This window comes from Falco peregrinus, chromosome 7 (genome assembly GCF_023634155.1).
Source record: "Falco peregrinus isolate bFalPer1 chromosome 7, bFalPer1.pri, whole genome shotgun sequence".
Classification (NCBI taxonomy): Eukaryota; Metazoa; Chordata; class Aves; order Falconiformes; family Falconidae; genus Falco; species Falco peregrinus.
In genome coordinates this window covers 49,058,561-49,082,002 of record NC_073727.1, presented here as the reverse complement: position 1 = coordinate 49,082,002, position 23,442 = coordinate 49,058,561, and the positions used below count along the sequence as shown (strand labels likewise).

At 41.1% G+C, this 23,442-nt stretch overlaps 1 protein-coding gene across 1 annotated transcript in view; it reads left to right on the top strand.

Annotated features, from left to right (window-relative positions):
- Positions 1 to 323: 323 nt before the first annotated feature.
- Positions 324 to 23,442, top strand: part of UTRN (utrophin) — a 351,512-nt gene continuing 328,393 nt past the window's right edge. The window contains exon 1 of the mRNA XM_013304556.3: positions 324 to 455. Within this exon, the coding sequence (XP_013160010.2) occupies positions 362 to 455 (94 nt within the window). The 5' untranslated portion in view covers positions 324 to 361. The remainder of the gene's footprint in view (positions 456 to 23,442) is intronic.

The following is a 23,442-nucleotide window of genomic DNA, read 5'->3' as shown; positions in this document are numbered from 1 at the left end:
GATCTGAACAGAAAAGGAGAATTGCTGCCTTTCCTGGTTTTTGTATGTAGAATTCACCTTGCCGGTGCTTTGAAAGCTGTTTTCATAAGGTGTAGCAAAGCAGCATATCCATCTGTTTTTAAAGAGAAAAATCATCTCGGTTAGCTTGAAGCCTGTTACTTGTTCGTGTGCAGTCTTTCAAAAACTTTGTTTCCTGAATGGTCGGTTTTGTCAGTCACCATGTGGCTGAATGTGTCGAACCCTCTGAGGAAAACCAGTGCTTCCCTCCCCCTCGAATCCCGGCATGCAGTTCTTGCGTGGGTACTAGCGTGTACTTCCTCTGCATCTTCACTTTCCTGTTTTTCAAAGAGTGAGCTTGATCATGAGCGTTCACACAGCCAGAAAAGCTGTGTGGAAAAAGTACAAGGTTGCTGCACCTCAGGATGCCGACACGCAGACCTGTTACCCCTCGCTGGGTGAGTGCATGCTTACCTAGGTTTTTAAGACTGTGGTGGATAAAAGGATGCAGTCATGTTGGTCTGTGTTTATCTTCTACATCTGATGCAAGCTGATTTTCTGAACTCTATTTGAGTTTTCTGACTCTTAACAGGAGCAGGTTGTGGAGGCATGGCAGGAAACAGTCCGGGGAAAGGCTGTTTTCTGTGGCACTGCTCCATTGCAAGCGCTGTGCGAGCTCTGGCTGCATTGTACCTGCGGTCGCAAGATCCTCTTGGTAGTGCTTGTGTCGTAGGCTTCCTTTTCACCTATAATGTGTTTACTTTTTCATGGCGTAAGCTTATTGCTGTTCCATCTGACAATCTTTAATGCCCCCAATTTTCTTAAACTATGTATTGTTACAGTGGTTTCAGTGTTTAGTTAAGTTTGGATTCTGTACAGTTCTTCTTACTGCGTCTTCTGGGACTATTTAATATATGTATTTATAGCAGTGCCTTCACCCCTCACACTTTTTTCCATTTTGGTGGTATCTCTAGGGAGCAATATTTTCTGTAACTTGGAAAGAATATGTTTTGGGGAGGGGTGCTTTGGAGGAGAAGAAATTGGGGGTATTTTCTTTCTGCCATCCTTTCTTACCAGTTCCAATTGACATCTTATGGATCGACTCTTCTGCTGTTTTGTGACCAGGACCAAATAATACAGATTGGCACAGAAAAGGCAATTTGAGGTTTTCTAGTACCTATGAGTATCCTGTTTAGATACAGTAATTGGCAGATGGAGGCTGATTATTTTGTGGAGTCGTGGATGCAGAACCTGCTGATCAATAGAGAATTTGGTCCATTTGACTTGTTTGATGTGGGTTTTTTGGTGGATAAAGCTGGAGTCTGAATATGGATTTTTAAAAAGAGAAACAAAAATCCTCTTAAGATGTAGCAGCATAATGGCTAACTTAAGAATAAAATGATGGGCTGGGACTCTGATCTCATGTATGTTTGCTTCTAGAACAATGAGGTGGATTTGGATATATGCCAGTTTAGTTAAGAGCAGGAACTTTTCCTTTATGGCCCTGTCTGAACTGACAAAAATGTCGAGAAGACTCAGTAATGTGAGTGAAGTTGCTTTTAACTGACTCTGGAGAGCTTGCTAAATTATAGGTCGGAGAGATCTGGTGTTCTTCAAAATCTGCATGTGTTCAGCCTGCTAAGAGGTACAGCTGCAGTTGATCACTCTTGGAAAGTTAGAGGTAGGAGAAAATCAGTTTCCTTGGTTTTCAGCCTGGGCCATTGTTCAGGGAAAATGTTTGTTCTGGCTCTGTGTGAGTTTGAGGACTATATATTGATTTTTTTTTTTTCTTCTTTATCATTGTATTTTTAGAAGAGTATAAACTTGGGGCAAGTGTTATAATCAGCCATTCAATTAACTGATGAACACTTGAGTTGTGAAACCTCTAAAATGTTCATCTATGGGATAATAAAGGGGTCGATATCTCTCTGAGATTTTCTGTTTCAGTCCTTCAGGTGTTTTTAATGTGTAAGTGCCAGTGTGTGTAGGTAATATTTGGTGATGTTTGCATGTCTATGGATGATTTCTCTGATGGTGCCTGTCCTAACTGGGACGAGGCTAAGATATAAATTGTCTAGTTGAGTAGCAGCTACTTTATTGCTCAGGTGCTTGGTGTGATTGAGCAGAGTGTGCTTAGTGACTGTTCCTTAAGGCCTGTTTAACTCCCTGGGAGCTGAGAACCCCCTGTTTTTAAAAGTGTGCTTATCATGGCTGGTATATTGTAATTATAATTTTTCTTAATCAAACAGCAGAATTTTCCCAGGGAATTCCTTCCTAAGTCTTCATAAAGTGTAGGACACTCAATTTGCTTCCCAGGAGAGTGACTGTCTCAAATGCACTGTAATCTGCTCGCTTTTTTTTGTACTATGTATTTGGAGGCTGTGAGGGACTGTGGCTTTGGACACTCAGAAGGGCTGGTGTTGGAAATGCACAGAGAAGAGGAGAGCAAAAGATCTGAAAAAAAGGTAGCAGGTTAGAGGCACAAGAGGGAAAATGAAAGAAAAACTGAAGGTAGAGGAAATTAAATTTGCGGGGGGAAGACTGAGGGGACAGAATTTTTGTTGATGCAGTACTGCAAATGTTCAAGCAGGAAAAAAAATGGGTGGAAAAACTGGGAGGGCTATATGTGTGCATAATTGTTTGTTCTTCATGTCCATTGCTTTTCACACAAATCCAGAATGTAAATATCAGGGAGGCTTTTGAGAAGCGTAGGAAGCCCGTTGTGTGCAGCATGCTGGCTGGAAGGCTTAGAGGTGATTCTCAGCCTGTAAACATTGTGCTGCCAGCAGAGATGCAACTTCAGTTTTGTTGGTCAACTGCTTGTTGTGAGGACTGGTGGGGGCTGGAAGAAAGGAGGAGGTCGGAGCTCATATATGATAGAAGTATATGAATGTAAATTAATTGGTTTAGGTGAAAACAAAATGGGGAAGACTCTTCTGTCCTCTGAAGCCTAAACAACATGAGCACCTCTAGTCAGAGCAATCTTTGTTTTTAGGCTATGTTTATAGCCTAAAACTTACAAAACAGCAATTTAGCTCATCTAGTGGGATGTCGTCTTTATAAATGTCTCACCTCTCTTAATAACCTTTTAAGTTCAGGTCAGGGATGGATGCTGGCAGCGTGGTGGCACTGGTAGGCAGTGTGGTGTCTAACTGGAACCAAAGCTGGCTCTTTTTCTGGAAGAGGGAAAAACAAGGGATCTCTTACTTTCTTCACCTGTTCAAACAAATGGGCTCTCTTCATTGCTGTTCCATGGCATGGGAGATGGTTTATACTCTTGCAGGAAAACTTCTGAAACTGTTCCAGGAAAGCTACGGGGCTATTTTGTATTTACATATGCATACCTTACTGGTGTAGCAGTATTTGATGTGAATATTTTTAATTTTTTTTTTCCTACCTCGATTGCCTCATTACCCAGATGTATGTCACCCTGTCATTTGAGGGGAGGATTCTTACCCTATATTAAGGAGGTAGAAAAAGATGCCAGTACTGCAAAACCTTCCGGAAGAGGTTGCCCTGTGGCACTGTTTCTATAAAAGGTCAACTCTTAAAGCCAATAAAGCACTCTGCAATAATTGAACAATCTGTTAGCATTTTAACAATATGCCACTAAATATTATTACGTTAGCTTTTTCTTCTGTTGACAACTGTATTTAAAAGAGATCAATTTACATTTTGTGTGAGCTAATTATTGTGCAGCTTCCACCCCAGTGATTAAAAGTGTTGTTTTTTTTTTTTATAGCAGTAGGAAATAATGGCAATTACATGACTGAGGCATTTTGCAATAGTTCCTGGTAGTTTTGCAGCATTTCTTTTGAAACTCTGCATTTAGCTTCTGTTATCGTTTTGAGTCTCCCCTTCTGGCTCTGATAGCCTACCTCTGGAAATCCCAGGAACACTAGCCTACAAATGAAAAGCTTCCTTCTGGGTGGGAAGGAATTTATTTGTGTTCCCACAAGATATATGCAGCTTGAAATTATTCAATCATGAGCCCATAGGCTGTTACGATAGTAAAAATATTTATTGCATTGTTCACGTTGCTGTAAGCCCTGGGTTGGTTGGTTTGCTTAGTAGAGCTGTGCTGGGCATCAGGTTTGTTTGATTTGAAACAGCTCTGGCTTTTTAAACACGTGAAAAAGGTATGCTTCCTTTTTGGCAGCAGGTGATGAAGGATGTGTTCTGAAATACAGCATTGTTGTAGATGAAATGGGTAAGAACAGATTACATAGAATTACTATTGTATTATGTATGATAATGTGAAGAACTTTTGGGTCTTCACACAAACTGATTTTCAGGTTCTGAAGGACTTTATATTTTTTTTTAAAACTCTTCCTATGTATAATAAACTATTAAATGCACATGCATGCTGAGAAAGTAGAAAATAGTCTTCTGTTGTCCTGTAGTACAGTCCTGTTTGCAAACTGTCGGGGAGCGTTTTGTGGCTGGGAGCAGACTGTGCCCCTCCGCACTGCGCCGGACTGAGCGGTGCCCGTGACTCACTTCTACCGTGTGGAGAAACCACGTTCCCTCTGGCCGGTGAATAATCTGCTGCTGGTTCACTTTTATGTTTTCGCTAAAATGTTCTGACCCTTAACTGGAGGGTTCCATATGCTTCCTGCCCTCGTCCCTGATGAATAGGGCAGGAATTGGCAGCGGCATGGCCTGCCTATGTGACCTAATTTGTGTGGAGTCTGGGTGGAGCCCGCTCTAATCTACTAATCTCTAATGAAAAAGTGAATTGCCGTGGTTCCCGGCCTGATCCTTCTGGTGGGTAAAAAGTGTGCTTGTGCTGCAGGGGAAAAGGACATGCCTTGTGTCGTGACACTTGTTACACACTGAGACGGGTTTCTAGCTAAGTGTTTAGAAAAGCGGCAAACAAACGGTTCAAGGGTTGCCGCAGAAATTCAGAAACGTGGTGGCTGGCTTCAGTGCTGCGCGGGGGGACAGTCGGCAGCTTTCCCCTTGGGTCTGCCTGCATCAGACCTGGCACGCAGCAGTGTGTACTGGCAGCTTTCTGTGATGTTTGACAGTTAAAAAAGCAGTTAGTGTCGCTTGTGCAGATGGAAGCAGAATCGTATCTGTTTTATCTGTCTTGTGAAATTTCACTACAGTGTGGATTTTATGCTGCTGTTATGAAATATCTCCTCGTTATTGAGACAAAATATTGTTCAGGCATGCTTAACTGTTCTGGGTCCGATTAACACAAAATTAGAGCCAGAGAAATACTAACTTCCAGCATATAGGTGCAATATTCAGTTGTATGCCTGGGATGCAAAGAGGGCTGGGCTGATACTGGAACTGTGACAATGTTGACCATGTCAAAGATCACGCATTTCCCTTTGTGCTGGTAAACTGGCTAAAAGGCGTGCATCAAGGTTTTTAGCTATAAGGCTACTTTTTAAAGAAATAATGTGTGGTGACCTGGGAGCTCCTGTCCCTGCTTGACCCTCTTGTGCTAGTGACTGGTTACAGCCCAGTGCTTTTGCGGGTCCTGAGCTGTCCCCCAGCACCAAGGCTTCAGGACTGCCTGCCTCGGGTTGTAAGAGAGCATCCTGCTGGGCTTTCTGAGCTGGTGGTGTGGAGCCTTTAATATAGCTTCTTTTTCTCTCAGCTATATTTTCCCCTTGCTAGAATTGTACAGCTCAATCATTTTAAGCTTCAGATTATTTTAAAAGGTTCTTAGCTGGTTTTAATACCTTGTAATGCAAAATATTTTTAAAGCAATTCATAAAACACTGTGTGCAAACCATTGAAATTAACTTCTGCTCCCAGCTCAGCTATAGTAAAATCAATATTTACTTAGCCTGTGTGACCCGAGTCTTTTTATATATAGGAAAACGTTTATTTTCACTGCTGCTTTTAAGGTAGCAAAGAGATAGTAAAGTTGATACTTTCTGAAGGTAGAACAATAGGTCCCCTCTAAAGCTATTTTCTCTTATACATACAGTCTGCATGTTTTTTTGTCAAATTCGTCAGGCACGCCCCTTTCTAAAAAAGTTAGTTGCTATTTTCACCACTTATAATGCAGAAAGCAAATAAATATGATTATGATCTTTTTTGTTGCTGAAATAAATACAAACTTGGAACTGAGTATTTGAAAACCAATCTATATAAATAGCATTCACTTTCTTTTCTCTAATTTTTTATAATCTGTCTTGCATTATATTTTTTTGACAGATATAATTTGTTGCTAAATCATGTGGTAGCTTTCTGTTCAGTGAACAAGTTCTACGCTTCAGCTTGCTGGTGACAATTTGAGCCTGAAGGTTATACACTGGGATTCTTATCACTATGTACAAGAAAGGCAGAAAATGCTGTCACCTGATGTCTCACCATCATTCCTGTATCTGTTGCCATGAAATCTCAATCAAGCATTTCTTATCTAATCTGCAGGCGGTAACTCCAGTAGCTTAAAAAGGTTCCAAGTGTGGGTTACACAGATAAAGTTCTTGTGAGGACATGCCTCGACCTTATGTTTAGTAGTATTGAATGCATGTAGAGACTCCCACAATGATCATGCTCACATCTCTAATAAAAATGAGATAAAGTGTTGTTGATTAACTTCACTATCAGTAAGTCATCATTTGATACTGTACTTTTAAGCGAGCAGTAAATATGCTGGGCACTTAAATGGAAGCAGGTATTTTATCCTTTCTGTTTTTGACCTGTGGACAGAACTAATTATACAAAAGTTAGTTAGCAGCAAGAATTGCAAGTGCTGGTACCTAGACAGGATTAAACCAATTGCAGATTACCTCATGGTTTTTTAGTTAATTCTGATGTAGTTTCGTTCTTGCCTTTAATATAGTCAAATGGTATGTTCTTGAAAATAATCAAACAGTCTGTTATTCCCACTTCGATGTACCGCGGCAGCCTTCTATTGCAGGTGCTTTCGGTTTTGAGTAATTTATCTGTCAGTGACTACGGGAGAAAAAAAAAGCGCTTCTTTTAACCAAGTAATTTTATTGGCTTTGGAATTGAAAGAGAAACCAAGATATTGCTGACAATGCAAGATATGTTATCCTTCTGAGATACTTCATTTTGGCAATGAATTAATATCAGAAAACAGTGCTGTTTCAAGTGTTGTTTCTGAATGAAATGATTTATGACTGATAGTGTACAATACCATAATACGCTTTCCTTGTATGTAGAGCATCCATTGTTTCTCTGGTTTGGTTTTTTATGTATTTGATGGTTTGCTTGTTTGTTGTGTGTGGTTGTTTGGGGTTTTTTTTTTTTTTTGGTGTGTGGATATTTTATTTTTTTTTTTTACCAATAAAAATAGCTTCAAGAGTTTGCCCTCAGGAGTTGAGCTGGAATTATTTTATGGCCAGCTAAACTAGTTTGCTATCTTACCTGACGTTGTTCCCTGAGCTAAGGGGAAAGATTTTTCTGCATAACTTGCAGTAAGTGTGCCTTATTGCAGTTAATATCATCTTTATTGACTCTACAAAACAGGTTTGGTGTTCAGCCCCTGTGGTGGATTGACTTTGGTAGCTGCCAGGTGCCCACACAGCTACTCCTCTCACTCCCCCTGCAACTGGCCAGGGGGAGAAGATAAGGTGGAAAAAGCTCGTGGGCTGAGATAAGAACAGGGATATCACTTGCCAATTTCAATTGTGTTGAAAGCAGACTTGATGGGGTGGGGATTAATTTAATTTATGTCCTATTGAAATAGAATAGGATAGTGAGAAACAAAGACGTAAACTAAACCACCTTCTTCATACCTCTCAGCTTCTTCCCAGGTTCAACTTCACTCCTTCATTCCCAAATCCTTGCCACCCTCCTGCAATGGGAACAAAAAAGCCTGCTTATTTAAGTTATATCTTCAAATAGTATTGTTTCTTTATTTGTGTGAGAAGCTGGCTTTTCTTGGCAGACGTGCAGTCAACCCTCAGCAAAAGCATGAGTTTAAAAGTCCAAAAATGTCCGCATGCTAAAAATGGACTCTTGGTCTGAAACAAACTTAAGTATATCTGAAAATAATTCAAAATACTATTTAGCCAATATGCTAATGCTTGTGGGAGCAAGGTTTGGCTGACAGTGTTTCCTTGTACCTTCCTTTATGGCGTGTGGCTCTAAAACCAACAAACGAAACCCATGTTGAGGCAAGCAGACTTGCATTAAATATTTGCAGCATCTTGGAAACACTCCTGATCGGCTACTAAGCAAGTGCAATGTTCTGCTGCTCTGAGTGTAAACATGACTCTTGTTTTTAATGGCATCAACTGAAGTAGCCTGCAGGAGCGGTGAGGCTGGTTTACAGCCAGTATAAGCAGAAGCAGTGGATGTTTTATAGCCTCTTTTCCTGACGTCCTGGAATGGCGTTCTATATTCCTGCACAGTACCCTGTCTCCCATCCACTCTGCAGCTTGCACAAAACTGCATGCCTTGAAACTATCACTTTCCAGAGCGATAAAGGGTGACTCGGGTCACAGCGGCAAAAGGTACATGTTCTAATAGCATTGTCCTAGCAAATATCCTTGAACATTACGCACAGCAGAGTCATCACAGGTAAATAATTAGCTGTTGTTTTGACAGTGTTAAGGTGCTCTTAATCTGTAAGATAGGAGACTGTTTGGCTAGCCTAAAAAATATTCATTCTAGCCATTTGGAGGAGGGAACAAACAAAAAAAAGCCACCCAAACCCCACCAGAACCAAACATGAGTGTGTACACAAATTACCAGTTTCTGGAGGAATTCAGACAAATAAGTGTTTTTCATCAGTTCGGTAGTTTAGCGTGCAGCCCTGCGCAGCCGCTGCTCCCAGTTCAGTTAAAAATCTGCTGTAGCACTATGAATAAATCTGTAGCCATCTTATTTTTCATAGTGTAGTTTGTGGGAACAGAGCAAAGTTGATGCTGGAGTTAGAAGTTCCAGGCAGCCTACAAAGCAGCAATTGTTGTGGGAAACGCTTTACTGGTGTACAGTAGCTCTTGAAGACTTTTGAGGCAGCTGATCCTCTCTGATTGACTTTGTTTTATTATTGACTGCTTTGTGGTGGAGGAGTGCTCTCGCATGCCTAGTAAAACATGGAAGCTTTTTTCTGGTTTCTCTGTCTTTGTGCATTCATTCTCCTGTCGTGTTCTCATGGGAACATAAGTGAATTATTGAACCTTCGCCTTTGCAAGAAACAAATCACATGTATAGTTAAGGAAGAGTTAAAACAAAGCTCTGAAATGGTAACTTACCCTGTCAAATAAATGTTTGTTTTGTGGGGGAAACTCCCTGGTATAGGTAAAGTGATGTGTGGTGCGTTTTTAACTTTGCACAAGTATGATATTGCTAATAGTGTGGCGTGTTTTCTGTGTGTGACCTTCACCTTTCCTCCTTTTCTGTCATGCTTAAATACTTCTTTGATGTTCTGTGATATCTTCCATTTCTCAGGCTCTTGTTTCATTCGCTCCTTCCTGGTGTTACTATAATAGGACACTTCTGTGTTTATCTCTTAACTCTGTTTCTGTGTCTTAACTGATACCTGTTTTCTGTCTCAATCTTCCCCCCTCCCCATATTCCTTTCTGCTGTCCTGTGGTTTGGAGATTTACACGATCCAGTTGATGAACTTGTGTCATAGAGTTGGAGATGATACGATAAATACAGATACCTGTGTTTCATCCTTGCTCGCTCTTAATTTTTTGCAACTCTTCATCTCCCAAGAATTGATTGTCCTCGCATACTGCTTTCTTGTATGGCTTTTTCCACTCTGCTAAAGGCAGAGAATAAAAAAAGAGAAATAATTATTTTCTGGAAGATCTGATTTTTTTCCGTAATGTTCATGTCTAGGAGGTGCAGGTAGTACAGCTTGGCAGCTGGAGTTCTGGGTTATTTTCTCCAGCTCCCTTACTGAGCCCAAATTACATTTTGCATTTGAAGGGCGAGAAGGCTGGTAGTTGCCCTTCATTGCTGTTGGTTTTTGCAGCCATGTAAAGACTTGAGGAATAATAGTGAAGTGTTGTGCTATGAACAGAAAGAGTGGAACAATGTGACTCTGGTTGTAGACCAGACTAAACGTTCTGAGCTTTTATTTGGTTAGTTTTTGGAAAGTTGTTGTGTTTTTTTCATTGTATACTTATCTCTGCAGGACTGGAGACAAGGCTTTTGAATGCAGAAGGTTGTAATTAAACACACCAAGGTTCAAACTGGCATAATAGGTTGCTAAGTCAGCTCTCAGTCATGCTAATTCTTTTGAGAGTAAAAATCATCACATATTTCTTTTCCTAGCCTCCTTAGAAGTCCTCTTTGACACTCTGGTGATTCTTTCCTTATGCTGTTTCCTTTCACTCAGTTTTCACTTGTCATCTACAAAATTTGGGAGTTCTGTTTCTGAATAAACAGTAGTCTGCAAAAGTCTTCTTGTGAAGCCAGTCATGCCAGTTCATAGTTGGACTGAAAAGATGCTGAAGGATAAAGCTAGGAAGCAGTATTCTGGTCCATACTGCCTTTTTAACACTTTGAGAGCCCTCATTAGCTGGGCTGTGTAACTTTGAGGGGGATAATAGGAATATTTAGTAAAATAACTGTATAAAAAAGGGAAGACTGGAGCTTCTGGCCACCTGAGCCATCCTTCAAATGTGAATTTTCATTTCCAGACTTACTGGACAGTGATAATACTACTTGTGCTGTTTGAGCAAGTGGCAGGTAGGTAGGTACCGTGACGTTCAAAATGCATTTGGTCCTACCACACCAGCTCACAGACATGCATGCAGTTGCAGGAATTCTTCCCTTGCCACTTTGATGTGGTAGGCTTTGTGCATACTTGGGTTTTGTAAATGATCCTGCTGCTGCCACAGGTTGGTCGTATGTGTCAGCTGGGGACAATCTGAAATATAAACAGTATATTGCAGCTTGCTCTGTGATGCTTCAGCCAGCAGTGTGCATGAGTTTGTGTGGCCTTCCATACATCATTACTACTGTTTCCAATTTCCTTACTCCTTTGCAGCTAAAAAACATATGTCCTTTTTTGTACTGCTGCTTTGCCTGTATGTTCTGATTAACAAAATACTCTGACTGTTAAAGAGTAGCCTTAATATAGCAGTAGTGTGGAAAATCAGATGTGGTAGGCGATAACATTAACTTAAATTAGAGATCTTCAAATACGAAGATCTAACCCCTGTTATGTGAGTTAAACTTTTTATATTGTTCTGGATGAAACGTTTGTGATGTTTCTTAAAATAAGTGGTTTTGTGATTTAGTTTTTGGGAACGAACAACCAGCTGTAGAAAAACCTTAGAATAGCTGCTTAATATTAAGCAGTTCAAGGTTTTCAACTGTATTCATATTACAGTGGTTAAAGATGATATGTTGAAGCGGAGCAACTTAAAAGACCTGTGTAGGTTGGAAATGGAATCTGACTAAATTGCAGGCATGATAACATTGTTAAGCATCACAAGTGTTTGGCAATTACAAAGCAGCCAGACGCTCGCTGACTTTTTGAACATCTTGTGTGTCATATCCTCCTCCCTGCCTGTCTTTGAAGGCAAAAGTACTAGCTGTCCCTACTTGGCCAGTTTAATCAACCAACTTTTGCCCAGTGTGTACAGCTGTGTATTGCTGCAAATTCACATTGCTATTAACTTGAGTAGCATTAAGAAAAATGCCTGCTAATGAACTAAAGAAATCACAGAGTATTCCAGACTCACTGTGCTGCCTTTCTGAGTTTAGGTGGAGGGAGAAACCTTGGTGAAAGCCTGATTTAGGGCTAATATGTATTCAGTTAAGGTTCTCTGACCTCTTGCCACAGTAAGACCCTGTGGAGAATGGCAGTGTGTGGTGAACTTGAAATTGATCAGGTGTTAACTCAGAGTGCATCTGCAAAACAGAGTGAGATGTTCCAGCTTCTAGCAGGCTTTGTCAATTGTTGTGTTCTTAATTTTGCCTTGTTCAATGCAGGTAAGACTGGCAGAAGTACTCAAGTTACTTGTGATAGTTAAGAATGCAGAATGTTGGGAGTAAACCCTTTTTTTTTTTTTTTTTTTTTTTACTTGTGTAGAAAACGATCTAAAATTGAGTTAGTACTTTCTAAATGCATTCCCAGTTTCTGCCCACACCTAGTTTGTAGCATACCACACTAAGATTCAAAGGCAAGTCATGTGAAGACTACAGAGTCTGTAGCAGATCACCTGTGATTTCTCTTTTGTAGTTGTTTCACCTTGTTCATACCACTTGTTCTTTCTGTGATGTTAATGTTGTTTTAATGTTTCAGAAATAATAATCTTCCTTTTTATTACTTCCATTAAGGTGTTACTTCTATTTGCATAACCCAAAGAGTGTGAAATGTATTGTTGTTGGTTGGTGGTTTTTTTTTTTTTTTTTTTTTTTACTACCAAGCTTTGAAGTTTGTCATCCAGTTAAGTGCATAATTTTATTGAATTTGAAATTCGGAATTCCTGTACACGTGTATGAATTTCATTTGTTATAGTAGGTTTCTCACTCAGAGAAGAGTGAATAGGTCTTAAACATAAAGCAAGTTTCTCTTAACCCCATTGGGGAACTACTTCAAAAGAGTTTTGCTTTTCTTTGATAAAGAGCCAGTCTTTTTGCATGCTTCTGGAATTGCATCCCTGCCTTTATCCACATGTCCTTTCTCTCCCACATCTGACCCTTCACCTCTGAGCAATTACACACTAATCCAGATCCTTCGCAACCTGCTCACATGTGATGGAGCAATTGGGCTTTGCTTCACTGGAGCTGGCTGGTACTCGGGAGTATTTACATGGGCAGGTCTGAAGAAACTAACGTGTGGCTGGCTCTTGGGAGAGCTGGGGAGGTGTGGATAAGGTGTTAACAGCCAACCTCAGACTGGGATGTTATAGTGAACCCTGCCTTTGAACACGGCTCTTGTTCTAGCTGTGCTTATATCATGTATTTCTTTAGGGAGAATTGGAAAATAATTGTTTAGTATTAATTATTTATAATAAGAAACATTATTTGACGCTATTTGGAAATATTTTTTCTTTTTCTGGGGTGAGAGAGGGGGTGTGAAAGCCTTGGAAGACATTTCCCCTTGCATTATGTGACCCAGCAACGGTGAACTTGTCCTGGCTTTTTCTAGGGTGGGGGTTAAGTGTTGCTTTTACTTTTAATCCAGTATGACACTTGAAAGGCATAGGTATTTTTATTGATTAAAATATCTCAGACCAAAAGCTCTGCGTTTCAAGATAAACCTTTGAACCGAGGAAATCGTTTTGTATTGCATCAAATGCTTTTGTCTGCTATAAGAGGTTCTACATTGTGTTTTGATTTTTGCAGTGCAGCCTCTCTTTCTTACTGGCAGAAAAAGCTGATCTGCCATGTAGTTATACTCTCTTCCTCAAATTCCTCAAAGGGAATTAAGCCAGCAAAAGGTGATCTTTGACACAGCTTTGACTATGCCAGAGGAGGTTTTGTTATTCATGATGTCCGTGTGCATTTTTCATATACCAAACCAATGTAGTTATGCCAGCAAAACTCAACAGCGTATACCTGTATTCAAATGCTGACTTTTTCCCATTGGTGGTAAAAACTTTTTTCAGACTAAAGCTCACAGTGTTTCTTCCTGTGTTGCAAGCTAGTTTTCATTTTAGATGTCATTCAAATATACAAAGGCTTTCTGTAGGGGGGAAATTCCTAAGCGTTTGATTTTAAAATGTTGCTGTCTAGTTAAGTCAAAGGTGCATCACAGGTCTAGTTTTAAAAGGTCTTGAACGCTATTACTGAACTAGTCTTGTAATAATCATCTGTGTTGGCTTGTTTCAACACTGAAATTGGTCTGATGGTTTGTGCTACTTGTATCTCTTCAGCATGGATGTCTGGATTCACAGTTCCTGTTGGATTTAGCTTAGGTTGCTCAGGAGAGTGGGTTACCATAAGGTGGGCTATGCTGGCTTTAGGCTAGTGTGGTACCAGTGGTGGTGTCCACAGCTGGATACCATGTCCTTGTGCTTCCTCCATAAGCACATCTTCAGTGGTGTTTCCTCTAATATACCTTATTTTCCAGTGATTTGCAGTTCAGGGACTTTATAAATTATATCCATCTTTCTGTGGACTCTTTAATTTCATAAGCTTATCTATGCTTCTTTTTTTTTTAGCCTATTTATACTAGTGCCCTCATTTGTCTTGCTTCCACTGGTGGTTATTGTCATTAATTTTGGTACTCAGGCTAGCAATATTCAGGCTGCAAACTCTATCCTCACTGAGGCATGGACACCACCTGCTCTGCTGCAGGGATATTAACCTTTGGCAGAGGGCAAAACAGAAAGGGGCTTGAAGCTCTCGAGCTGCTTCAGCTGGGCAGCTGCCCACTGGGCAAGGGCTGTGAGTCCTGAGCCTGCATGGTGCCTGACTCCTTAGCACCAGGAAGGTGTGCAACAACCCTTTCTGAAAACACCCAGGACAGGATTACACCTGTGAGTATGACTGATGTACTGGAGTTGTTGCCCGAGGCAGCAGCAATAATCTGACTTGTAATTATCTGCTTTCATTAGGTGATCTTTCTTTTTTGTATAGCCAGTTTCTAGGAAGGTAAAGGTGATGTGTCTGTTCTGAATTTTATGTGCTCTCACAAAACCATTTGATGTGTTAGCGACAGTACTCAAACCCCACATTTGCACAGGTTCCATCACAGTCGTCCTGAAAGTTGGTCAATAAATAATAAAAGCACGGGGATTGGGATGTGTACATGTAATCCTTTGCCTAAACAACTGACTGCTGAAATCCCTTGGCTCAGGTTCTGCCAAAGGCTTGAGAGGCTTTGAACTTCGGTTGCTCTCCTTTTGAGTGCTCTGTTGCTGTATCTTCTCCAGTTTTGGTCATGCTGTTTGGAGTGGTATATCCTGAGGGAGCTTTCTGTACTGAAGTGGGAAGTCTTCTGTGAGCTCACACTAATAGTGATCCGTGGCTTGCTTGATTACATAAATACGTATTTTAATGCATTCCAGATATTTATTCTGCAGTTGTCAAACAGAATTTATGTATTTCAGAGCAGTTAATCAGGGAGGGGGTTCAGCTTTAGGGCCTAATTTATGACTAAGCCAGGGAAGGAAATGTGAATTTAATTAGGATATAGGATTAGCAGTGCCTCATCCTACTGCTGTTGTGATCAAATGACAAAAGAAAATTCTTATGTTTGCCAGAAGCCATAAGGCGGCACCATTCATAATACTTTACTCCAATTTCTCTTTTTATTTTTTCCTCATTAAAGTGTCTCACTAAATACGTGAATTGGATAAGACACCTTTATGACTGTGTTTCTTCTTGCCTCTAGAGAAAGAACAGTAATTTCGTTGTGGGCAGAGCGCTCAGAGCTTTACTAAGCATCACGTTTTCCTGCACAAAGGTTCCCCCTTCCCCAGTGGTGCAATATTTCTTTTCCTTGGCCAGCAAAGGAATGTGACTAGAAAATGAAATATTCCTTTTGTCTCAAGAAATGGACTTGCCTTTTGCTTAATCTTCCTTACTAGTGCTGGATGACAGTACAAAACACTTAACATACTTTGGGTAGGTTGTGTGGAGCTAAGTGCAGGTTAACTTACAGTGATTGTTTCTGTAGTGAGCTTGCTGGTGTATTTTGGGTATAGAAATGAGATGATCTGGTGTGGTTTGTGCTAACAAATATTTTGCATTTAAATTCATATTTGCTAGTTTTTGCTTACCTCTCCTTTATGTTTATAGCACTCCTATACCACGAGAATTTTAGGGGCTTCCTTTAAACCTTCTATATTTCAGGTTTCATCTTGGTAATTACAAAGGTTAATAGACTGAGGTAAATAATTTACAGGCATCAGAGTGGCTGATCCTTGACAAAATAGTGGAATAACTAATGAAGCTCAGACTTAGCCTGTCTGGAAACAAAATAAACATCTTTTTTTTTTTTTTTTTTTTAAACCAAAACAACAAATCCACTTCTATATATCTGTTTGATGATTTCTGTAAAGACTGTGCTCAACTTGGTTGCTGAGATCAGTGTGTAACAGTTTGAGCTGAGGAATACCTGGTATTTGGGCTTGCTTCCTCCTGCTTCTGTCTTCCAAGTGCAGCCTGCAAAGGGATTCGCAAGGATAACAAGATTTTATGAGTCTTGGTTGTAAAAAATTTAACTATGTTAGTTTATGGTTGTAAGTTGGCCACAGAAGAGTGTAGAAGCTTTCCAGTGTGTAGTCTGTTATGTGAAATTGTGTTAGCGAGCAGCTTTCCAGCAAGTGACTTGATGAGCTTTAGATGCTGGCAAGTTTGTGAAACAGGAGCTGGGCTTCCTTCCTCTTTTGTTTACCATGAGCATGCTGCAGGTCCTTGGGCATGCTCCCCTCTACTCAGCACTGGTGAGGCCCTAGCTGGAGTATTTGGTCTTGGTCCTTGGTTCTGCGAAGGGACTGGAGCATCTCTTCTATGAGGAAAGGCTGAGAGAGCTGGGACTGTTCAGCCTGGAGAAAGGGATCAGAGAGATGCTATCAAAGTTTATAAATACCTGAAGGGAGGCTACAAAGAGAATAGAGCCAGGCTTTTCTAAGTGGTGCCAGTGGAAGGACAAGAGGCAGTGGGAGCAAACTGAAACACAGGAAATCCCATTTCTACTTAAAACACTGGCATGGGTTGCCTGAAGAGGTGTGGAGTCTTTGTCCTTGCAGGTGTTCAGAATGTGACTGGACACATCTATGGGCAGCCTGCTCTGACTGGAGCAGCCAGCTTCCATGGGTGCTTTCTGACCTCTGCCACGTGGTACTTCATGTGGAAACACTGTAATGCGAAATTCTACTAAACTTCTTGGGAGCAATGCAAAGAGCAGTGGATTTGCACAGGTGGTGAAGCTTGTAAGCTTAATACTTGTAAGATGGCTTGAGGCGTTCATATGAAAGTGCTAGAAGACTTACTGATACTGCAGTGATTATAACAGTTACAAAATTGTAACAGGTATATAAACTGTATGTGTTCATTGCCTTTGGTTTTTTTTTTGGGGTCCAGAAATCTTGTTCCAAGCGACAAAGGGAGCATTATGACTTTTTAAAGACACTTCTTTATTGTTCTCTTAATTTCCAAGTTAATTAACACTGTAAAGTTTAAATTTCTTTTCATTACAATTGTATTTCATCGATGGAAGGTATGTGTGCTGAGGTTTTTTTTGTCTTATAAGACTAGATTTCTAAATACCATCAGAGATTTGAGGCAATCAAGCCCAGAAAACTTAATAGCTTGACTTTGCATAACTCAACAGCTGAAGTTGCTATGTTATGAATGTCTTCTGTACTGGACTGCTAGGAAAGACTTAAATTCCATGGGGTTATAAATTCCATTTGTTTTTAAATAACTCTAGTCTGCTGCTGTCACTGAAATGGCACCCATGTGGTCTGTATTGGGAGGTACTTAGTTAACTTGCTAGCAGAAACATTTAAATAGCATTTATGTTATTTTAAAAATATGTTAACAGTGTACACATTTTTGAAACTGATTCATTGTTTTTCACGTGGGAAATAGGATACTCTGATTATGCTTGTCTTTCAAATATTCCGCCCCCCCCGCCCCCCCAACTGGTCCAATTTGGATTAAGTAGTAGGAAACTTAATCCAATTTCATGTCATAAAGCTAATTAAATAGCTACAGGTTGTGTGAAAAATCCGTGGCTGAAAGAAGAGTCCCTGAACACAGTGCCTCCACTACAGAAGAAATAAAAAAAAAAAAGAAAAAAAAAAAAAAAAAGGATGTTTTTCCTGCTGCCTGATGAATGGCTTCTCAGCACCTGCATGTGAGGTACAATCTGGTGCATACCCAGCTACCTATGGCCTGTACCTTATGTGCTGGGATGGGGTGGGGGCTTCCAGTGAGAGAGAGGGCAGAGTCGTCGGGGGGCGGGGGGCTGCCACTAGTGGAGCATATACAAATACATAGGAAGCCAAGTGTTATTAATTTACTTCTTAGGAAACTGGAGCATGTAGGAACACGTAGGAGCCAGGTATTATTTGTTTACATCTCAGGAATTGGCTTCTCTTTGTGAAAAGCTTTTTACCTAGAGAATTTTAGGGCAGGAATGATGATGGGCTGCGGTAAAAGATTTGGGACAGGTGGGAAGAGATGGATGGAGGAGCCCGAGAAAAAGATGGGCAACTCTGAAGAGGATGGATCAGGAAAGATTTTAATATTTGGGAGTGAAAAGACAGAGAATAGGGAATGAGGAAGACTTGGGATTGCAGCCTTTGGGTTTTTGGAAAAGGAAGATAGGAAAACCTTTGGCTGAACAGAGCTGGGATAAAAGAGACTCTGGAATATGAGGGGGCAGAAGCTCAGTGTTGTGAACAAGAACTTCGAGGGTGCTACTGTCTTTACTGCCTGTCACAGCGAACAAAATAACATTACGCCTTTTGTACTGTGAACATTGTTTCCTGAAGATTTTCAAACAAGGTTGTTTGATGTCTGCCTGATTTGAAACTCTGCCATAATTAGCAGAGAGAGGTACTTGCATATATATGGTTTATGGCTTGGCTTCCTTCTCTGCCCAAGCAATATTGCTTGCTTGGGCCTGCACAGGGTCTCTGACATCTGTTGTGTCTCTGCTTCCTTCTGGTATGCAGATGGGCTTTTTGTGGGGATGGCTCCAGCCTTATCCAGGAGATTACGCTAGACTAGATGATCACAATGATCCTTCTGACTTTATATCCTGTGAATCACCTCCACAAATGCAAGTGAGCCTAATAATAGCTCTAATTTGGGCAGAGAAAAAAGAACAGATGGCTAAGACCAACTTGGAGAAAGCAATTCTGTTTTCATTGTAACTGCTCAGAAATGCAAAGACCTAATCTGTGTTCATAACAAGATGTGCTGTACTAAGTTTAGTTTGTGATTCCTACCTTTTATTTGTATCTGCAGATTTACTGTCTTTAAGTGCCCTCCTATTTGTATGTTTAGAAACATCTTAATCCCCAGATTTTGTGCAGGAATTACCTGCCTTTCTCTTCTCTTTGCATGCCTGATGTGTTAGCTGGGACCTGAGGAAGATGGCGAGGACATCTTCCTCTCCCTGTGTGTGAAGTTTGTCCTTTATCTGTAGGGTCCATATAAGCCATCGTCGTAGAGGTATTTGTGGTACCTGTGTTTCAGGGTTTTTTTCCACAGTGCACTTGCTGGTAGCTGAAACCCTTTGCTCTAACCAAAGATTTTGGCAGAAACATTTCCAGCCTCAAGCCTTGGTGCGATCACTGGCAGTTTGTGAAATGTGCCCAAATGTACTTGTATCGTGCAGAAAGGCTTCCCAGGGCTGTCTTCCACTGGGAGCTGATGCTGTGTGGTTTGACCAGAAGTTAGCGAGCCACTGCAGGTTGCTGGAGCGAAATGTGGGGTTGCCAGGCCCTGGTGACCTTCGGGAGCAGCCCTATGTAGGTGTCGGGATCCTGCCTCCAGTTCTTGGTTTCACACTGTGATCCCGTGAAAACAGCAGGGCTGCTGGCTGACCGGTGTGGGCCACCAGGCTGGGTGCGTGGTGCCGCAGCGTTATTTCTGTCTCCTGAGAGCTTGCCTTTGTCTCTAGCTTCCTTTTAAACATCCAATGTGCTGGGACTGGCAGTGTGGAGTGTTAGATAGCCGTTTCCGTACCTCACAGCAAAACCTATTTTAATATTGCTTCAGCTGTGAGGATGCCTTCTTCTAAGTTATCTGTTGCTGGGGGATTTTATTTTTTTTTTTTTATAGTGACGTAAATTTAGCTTAGACTCCCAGCACACTTTGAGAACTGGGGGCTTGTCCTCATGACTTCTCCGTGGTTCTTGTTTTTATGGTGTCTACTGTTGGGAGACACCAGGGAATGGGGTGAAGGGTTGGTTTTTTTAGTTTGTTTTTTTTTTTAATGCTTGTATCTTATGGTTTAGTTTATACACAGAATTTACAATCTGGGCAACTCTGTTTTGTGTGGCAGTTGCTGTAGGCAGGTGTAATTACTTTTTTTTTTTATTTGAGCCTCTATTAATATAACTGGTTTTGCCCAACTGCTGAAGTTGGATTGAGAGGGAAGGAGAAGGAATGAAGGAAAACTTTGTGCTCACCATTGACTGTAGAAATTAAAATTGTAGTGTGAAGGTGAAAGCTTACAAGTCAATTACATGTTGCTGGAGCCATTTGCCCTACTATGGTGTTGCAAGAGAAGAGGGAATCTGCAGGATAATCTCAACTTTTGCTTTAGGTTTCTTTAAAAAAACACACCCTCCAACCTGCAAATCCCAGCCCAACCCAAAACCTCAAGGTGGCTGATAAAGTTTGTTCTGTGTTAGGGAAGTCGGGGCCCAGCAGTCGCGATGAACATCAGAGGTTCTGCAGTGAGCTTGGTGGTCACGCACATGGGTGCTTTGTGGCTTGCTTGGCTTTTTACCTCTTGCTTGTGGGATGAAAACCACGTCTGTTTCCATCCTGAAATTTTAGATGCTTTTTTTTTTGGGTCTCTTATATATATGAATTAGTCTGAGTTTGACAAAAAGATAATTACTTCCAAAATGCTTTTTCTGCCCAGAAAATCCTGCACCTAAGAACACAAAACTTTCCCGTCTTTTTGTTAAGGTGGTCAGGGTCTCAGAGGCATGCTAGCCCTGGGTGGGGTGGTATCTATGAGTTTCTTTTGCTTGCCTAAAGGCTTAGGCAAAGGGATGTTTCTAACTTCGTTACATTCCAAGTGTCTTAATTGAAAGCCACAGGCTAATTCCTTCTTTTATTTCTAAATTCCTTTGCTGAGAGCTTAAATAATGAGGTGGGGAAGGGAAATTTAAATCTTAAAACATGAGATGACCCTTGGTAACTTGTGCTGGAATGGTTGGGCAATTTCTGTGCTTTATTTGCAGATCTCATCTGTATGCTTCTCCAGGGCACTTCCATTACAGTGCTGCTCTGCCAGCTGTTTTGGGTGTGATTACTTTTGTCTTTCACAAACCAAATAACACAGTTCTGTCATGTAAGCATGTAATGCATTTTGGGGAAATAAGAAAGCTGGCTCTCAGTATGAAGCAGAGGTTGAGGAAAGGACAAACCGCAATCCTTTGAGGCTTTTGTTTTTACCTCTATTTTTAGATCATTTAGATTCCTTTTTGCTCCTGAACATGATATTCACAAGGTAACAGGCTGGAGTTCAACTGTGGTTTCATGGTGCCCCAACAAAATTAAGGGGCAGTGTTGAGGGTGGTGGAGGTACGTAAGGCTGTGAAAGCGGCTCTTGGGGGTGGCAATGCCAGGACACAGGCTGGGCATCTGGTCACAAGAGCTGCTTGCTCTGAGCATACTCCAATTGCGCAGACACACATCTTCTTCTATAACAGAAACAGGCTTCAGCAAACAAGCATCTGGGATAGGAAGCATTTCTTCTGTCCATTGTCATCACGAGAGTTTAACTTTGTATGTGTTTAGGCTTCTTTTTATTTCCTTTTAAAAGAACAAACAGTTCTGACACTGGCCATTACAAGTCCATTAAGTGACTGGAGGGCAGGCAGAGCCGTGGAGGGAGGAAACAGTCAGTAGGTATTGAAGCAGAATTTGGCCCCAAGTCAGTCCTTGGCTTTTATTGTCAGGCTGTGGCAGTGTGAAAGGAAACACAGATGTTTTAGCAACGTGGTGAATTTGTTTCTCACTGGGCTGTGACTTGCTGACATTTTTAATGCCTTGTGTGAGAAGTTGACTGGCTGGAGTACTGTGGGTTCTGCTGAATGGTGATATTGTTTTTTAGACTGAATGTGGCTAACTTGTTATCTGAATCATAATGTCGGCCTCTGGGGATTAGCTTTACAGACTCACAGGAATCTAAAGAAAATTAATTTGAGGGATAAAATAACAGTTGGCGCTGTTAACAAAGCACCAGCATTTGAGTTACAAATTTATTTCCAAGGACTTACAGTAGAAAGCTTGACACAACACTAGCTATAATGGCCAATTACAGAAATCCTGGTTTCAGAGGCTTTTAAAAGCAAACATGAAAGCAGAGTCTGAATGGGCAAGTTTATAACTGAGCAGGATGTTTTCTGAAGATGGGAGTTGGCGGGTTCAGATTCCTTGCTTAACTGCCATAGAAAGGATGCCGTGATATGGGCAAGATAGTAAGGGTGTATACATTCATATTCTTTCTTTCACCATTAAAGACAAATGGTTTGTGTTTATCAGTCATGTATGTTTTGGTTTGTCAGTTTGGTGTTGTGTCCCCCTCCCTACCCTGGGAAACACGCTTTTAATAAAACTCCAGCCCCTTTCCCCTCTTTTCAAAAGGTCATGTAGCGGGAGTGCTTACACAAACGGGACCTGAGGTCAGGGGGAGCTGAGACGTGAGGCTGCCTGATGGGTACAGCCCTGGTGGGCTGAACCTGGTGTAATGCTGAGAAGACCTGTTGCCTTCTGCTGGGCATATGCCTGTGAAGGGGCTTAGCCCCCCCCACCCCAGAGTGGAGTTGCGTATTGCTCCTTGCACACAGGATTTATAAATCCTTGACCTTTTTCATAACCACTGTTATCCTTTTAAACAGTCGATACAACTATTTTGGCCTCTCTTTGTGCTTTGTCTTCAGCATCTTTAGTAAGCGTGTTAAAAGAAAGTGAGATCTCAAACTTTGGGGTTACTCTTGACTGTCACGGAAGCTTAAGGAAGGAAAAAGGCAGACTGAGCCTTAGGAAAGCATCTAGGTGTGTAGGTGTGTACTCAGGCATGTTGGCAGAAAAGGGTCAGAGATTACTGAATAATATTTAAAGACAGAGAAGGATGTTTAAATATCAGTACATTCAATACAAATAGCATTTGCAATGAATGTAAATGGAAAACGTTATTAAGAGTTGGACAGAGTCTGGGATTGAGTTTTACACAAAGCTAGCTTTTTGGTCCAACAGTAGCAGTTAATCTAGTCAGTTCCTTCTCCTTAAAAAAAAAAAAAAAAAGCCAATGACAAAGCCCTGCCAAAAAACAACAAAAAACACTTGGAAGGAAAAAATGGAGTAAACGTATTCAGTATATTTAGAGTTTAAATCTTGACCCTGCCAGTCTTCTCTGAGATGGCTACTTGGCACAGAGTGACCTGCTCTGGTGGATCCTGTCTGTCTTCGATGGCAAAGCACTCTATTTCACTGAGGGAAGAGACCAGGGTTAATGAGATCTTTTAAGTAATTGTATTCCCCCGGAACACCACCTTGAATTTCAACAAGCTGTTTTAAGCATGGTCTGCTGTGCATGCACTGTAGGTATCTTCAGCTCTTTCAGAAAACTTTTTCTGCATTGGGCTATCTGATTTCTGGCTGAGCTCAAGGTGTGACTGAGGAGTGGGCTGTATTGGGTTCGCTTGGGTGACAAAGAGGAGAGGCATGGGAGGGTGAAACAATGGCTGCGGGCTGCCACATTGCAGCAGATGTGCGCTCTTTGGCATGCCCTAAGCAGGCTTTTCAGCTGTAGCTTAAAAGGAGCCCAGAACTGAGGTTTTACTTTAAATTGATATAAACATTTTTGTAAAGTTCATCAAGTCTTTTAACTGTTG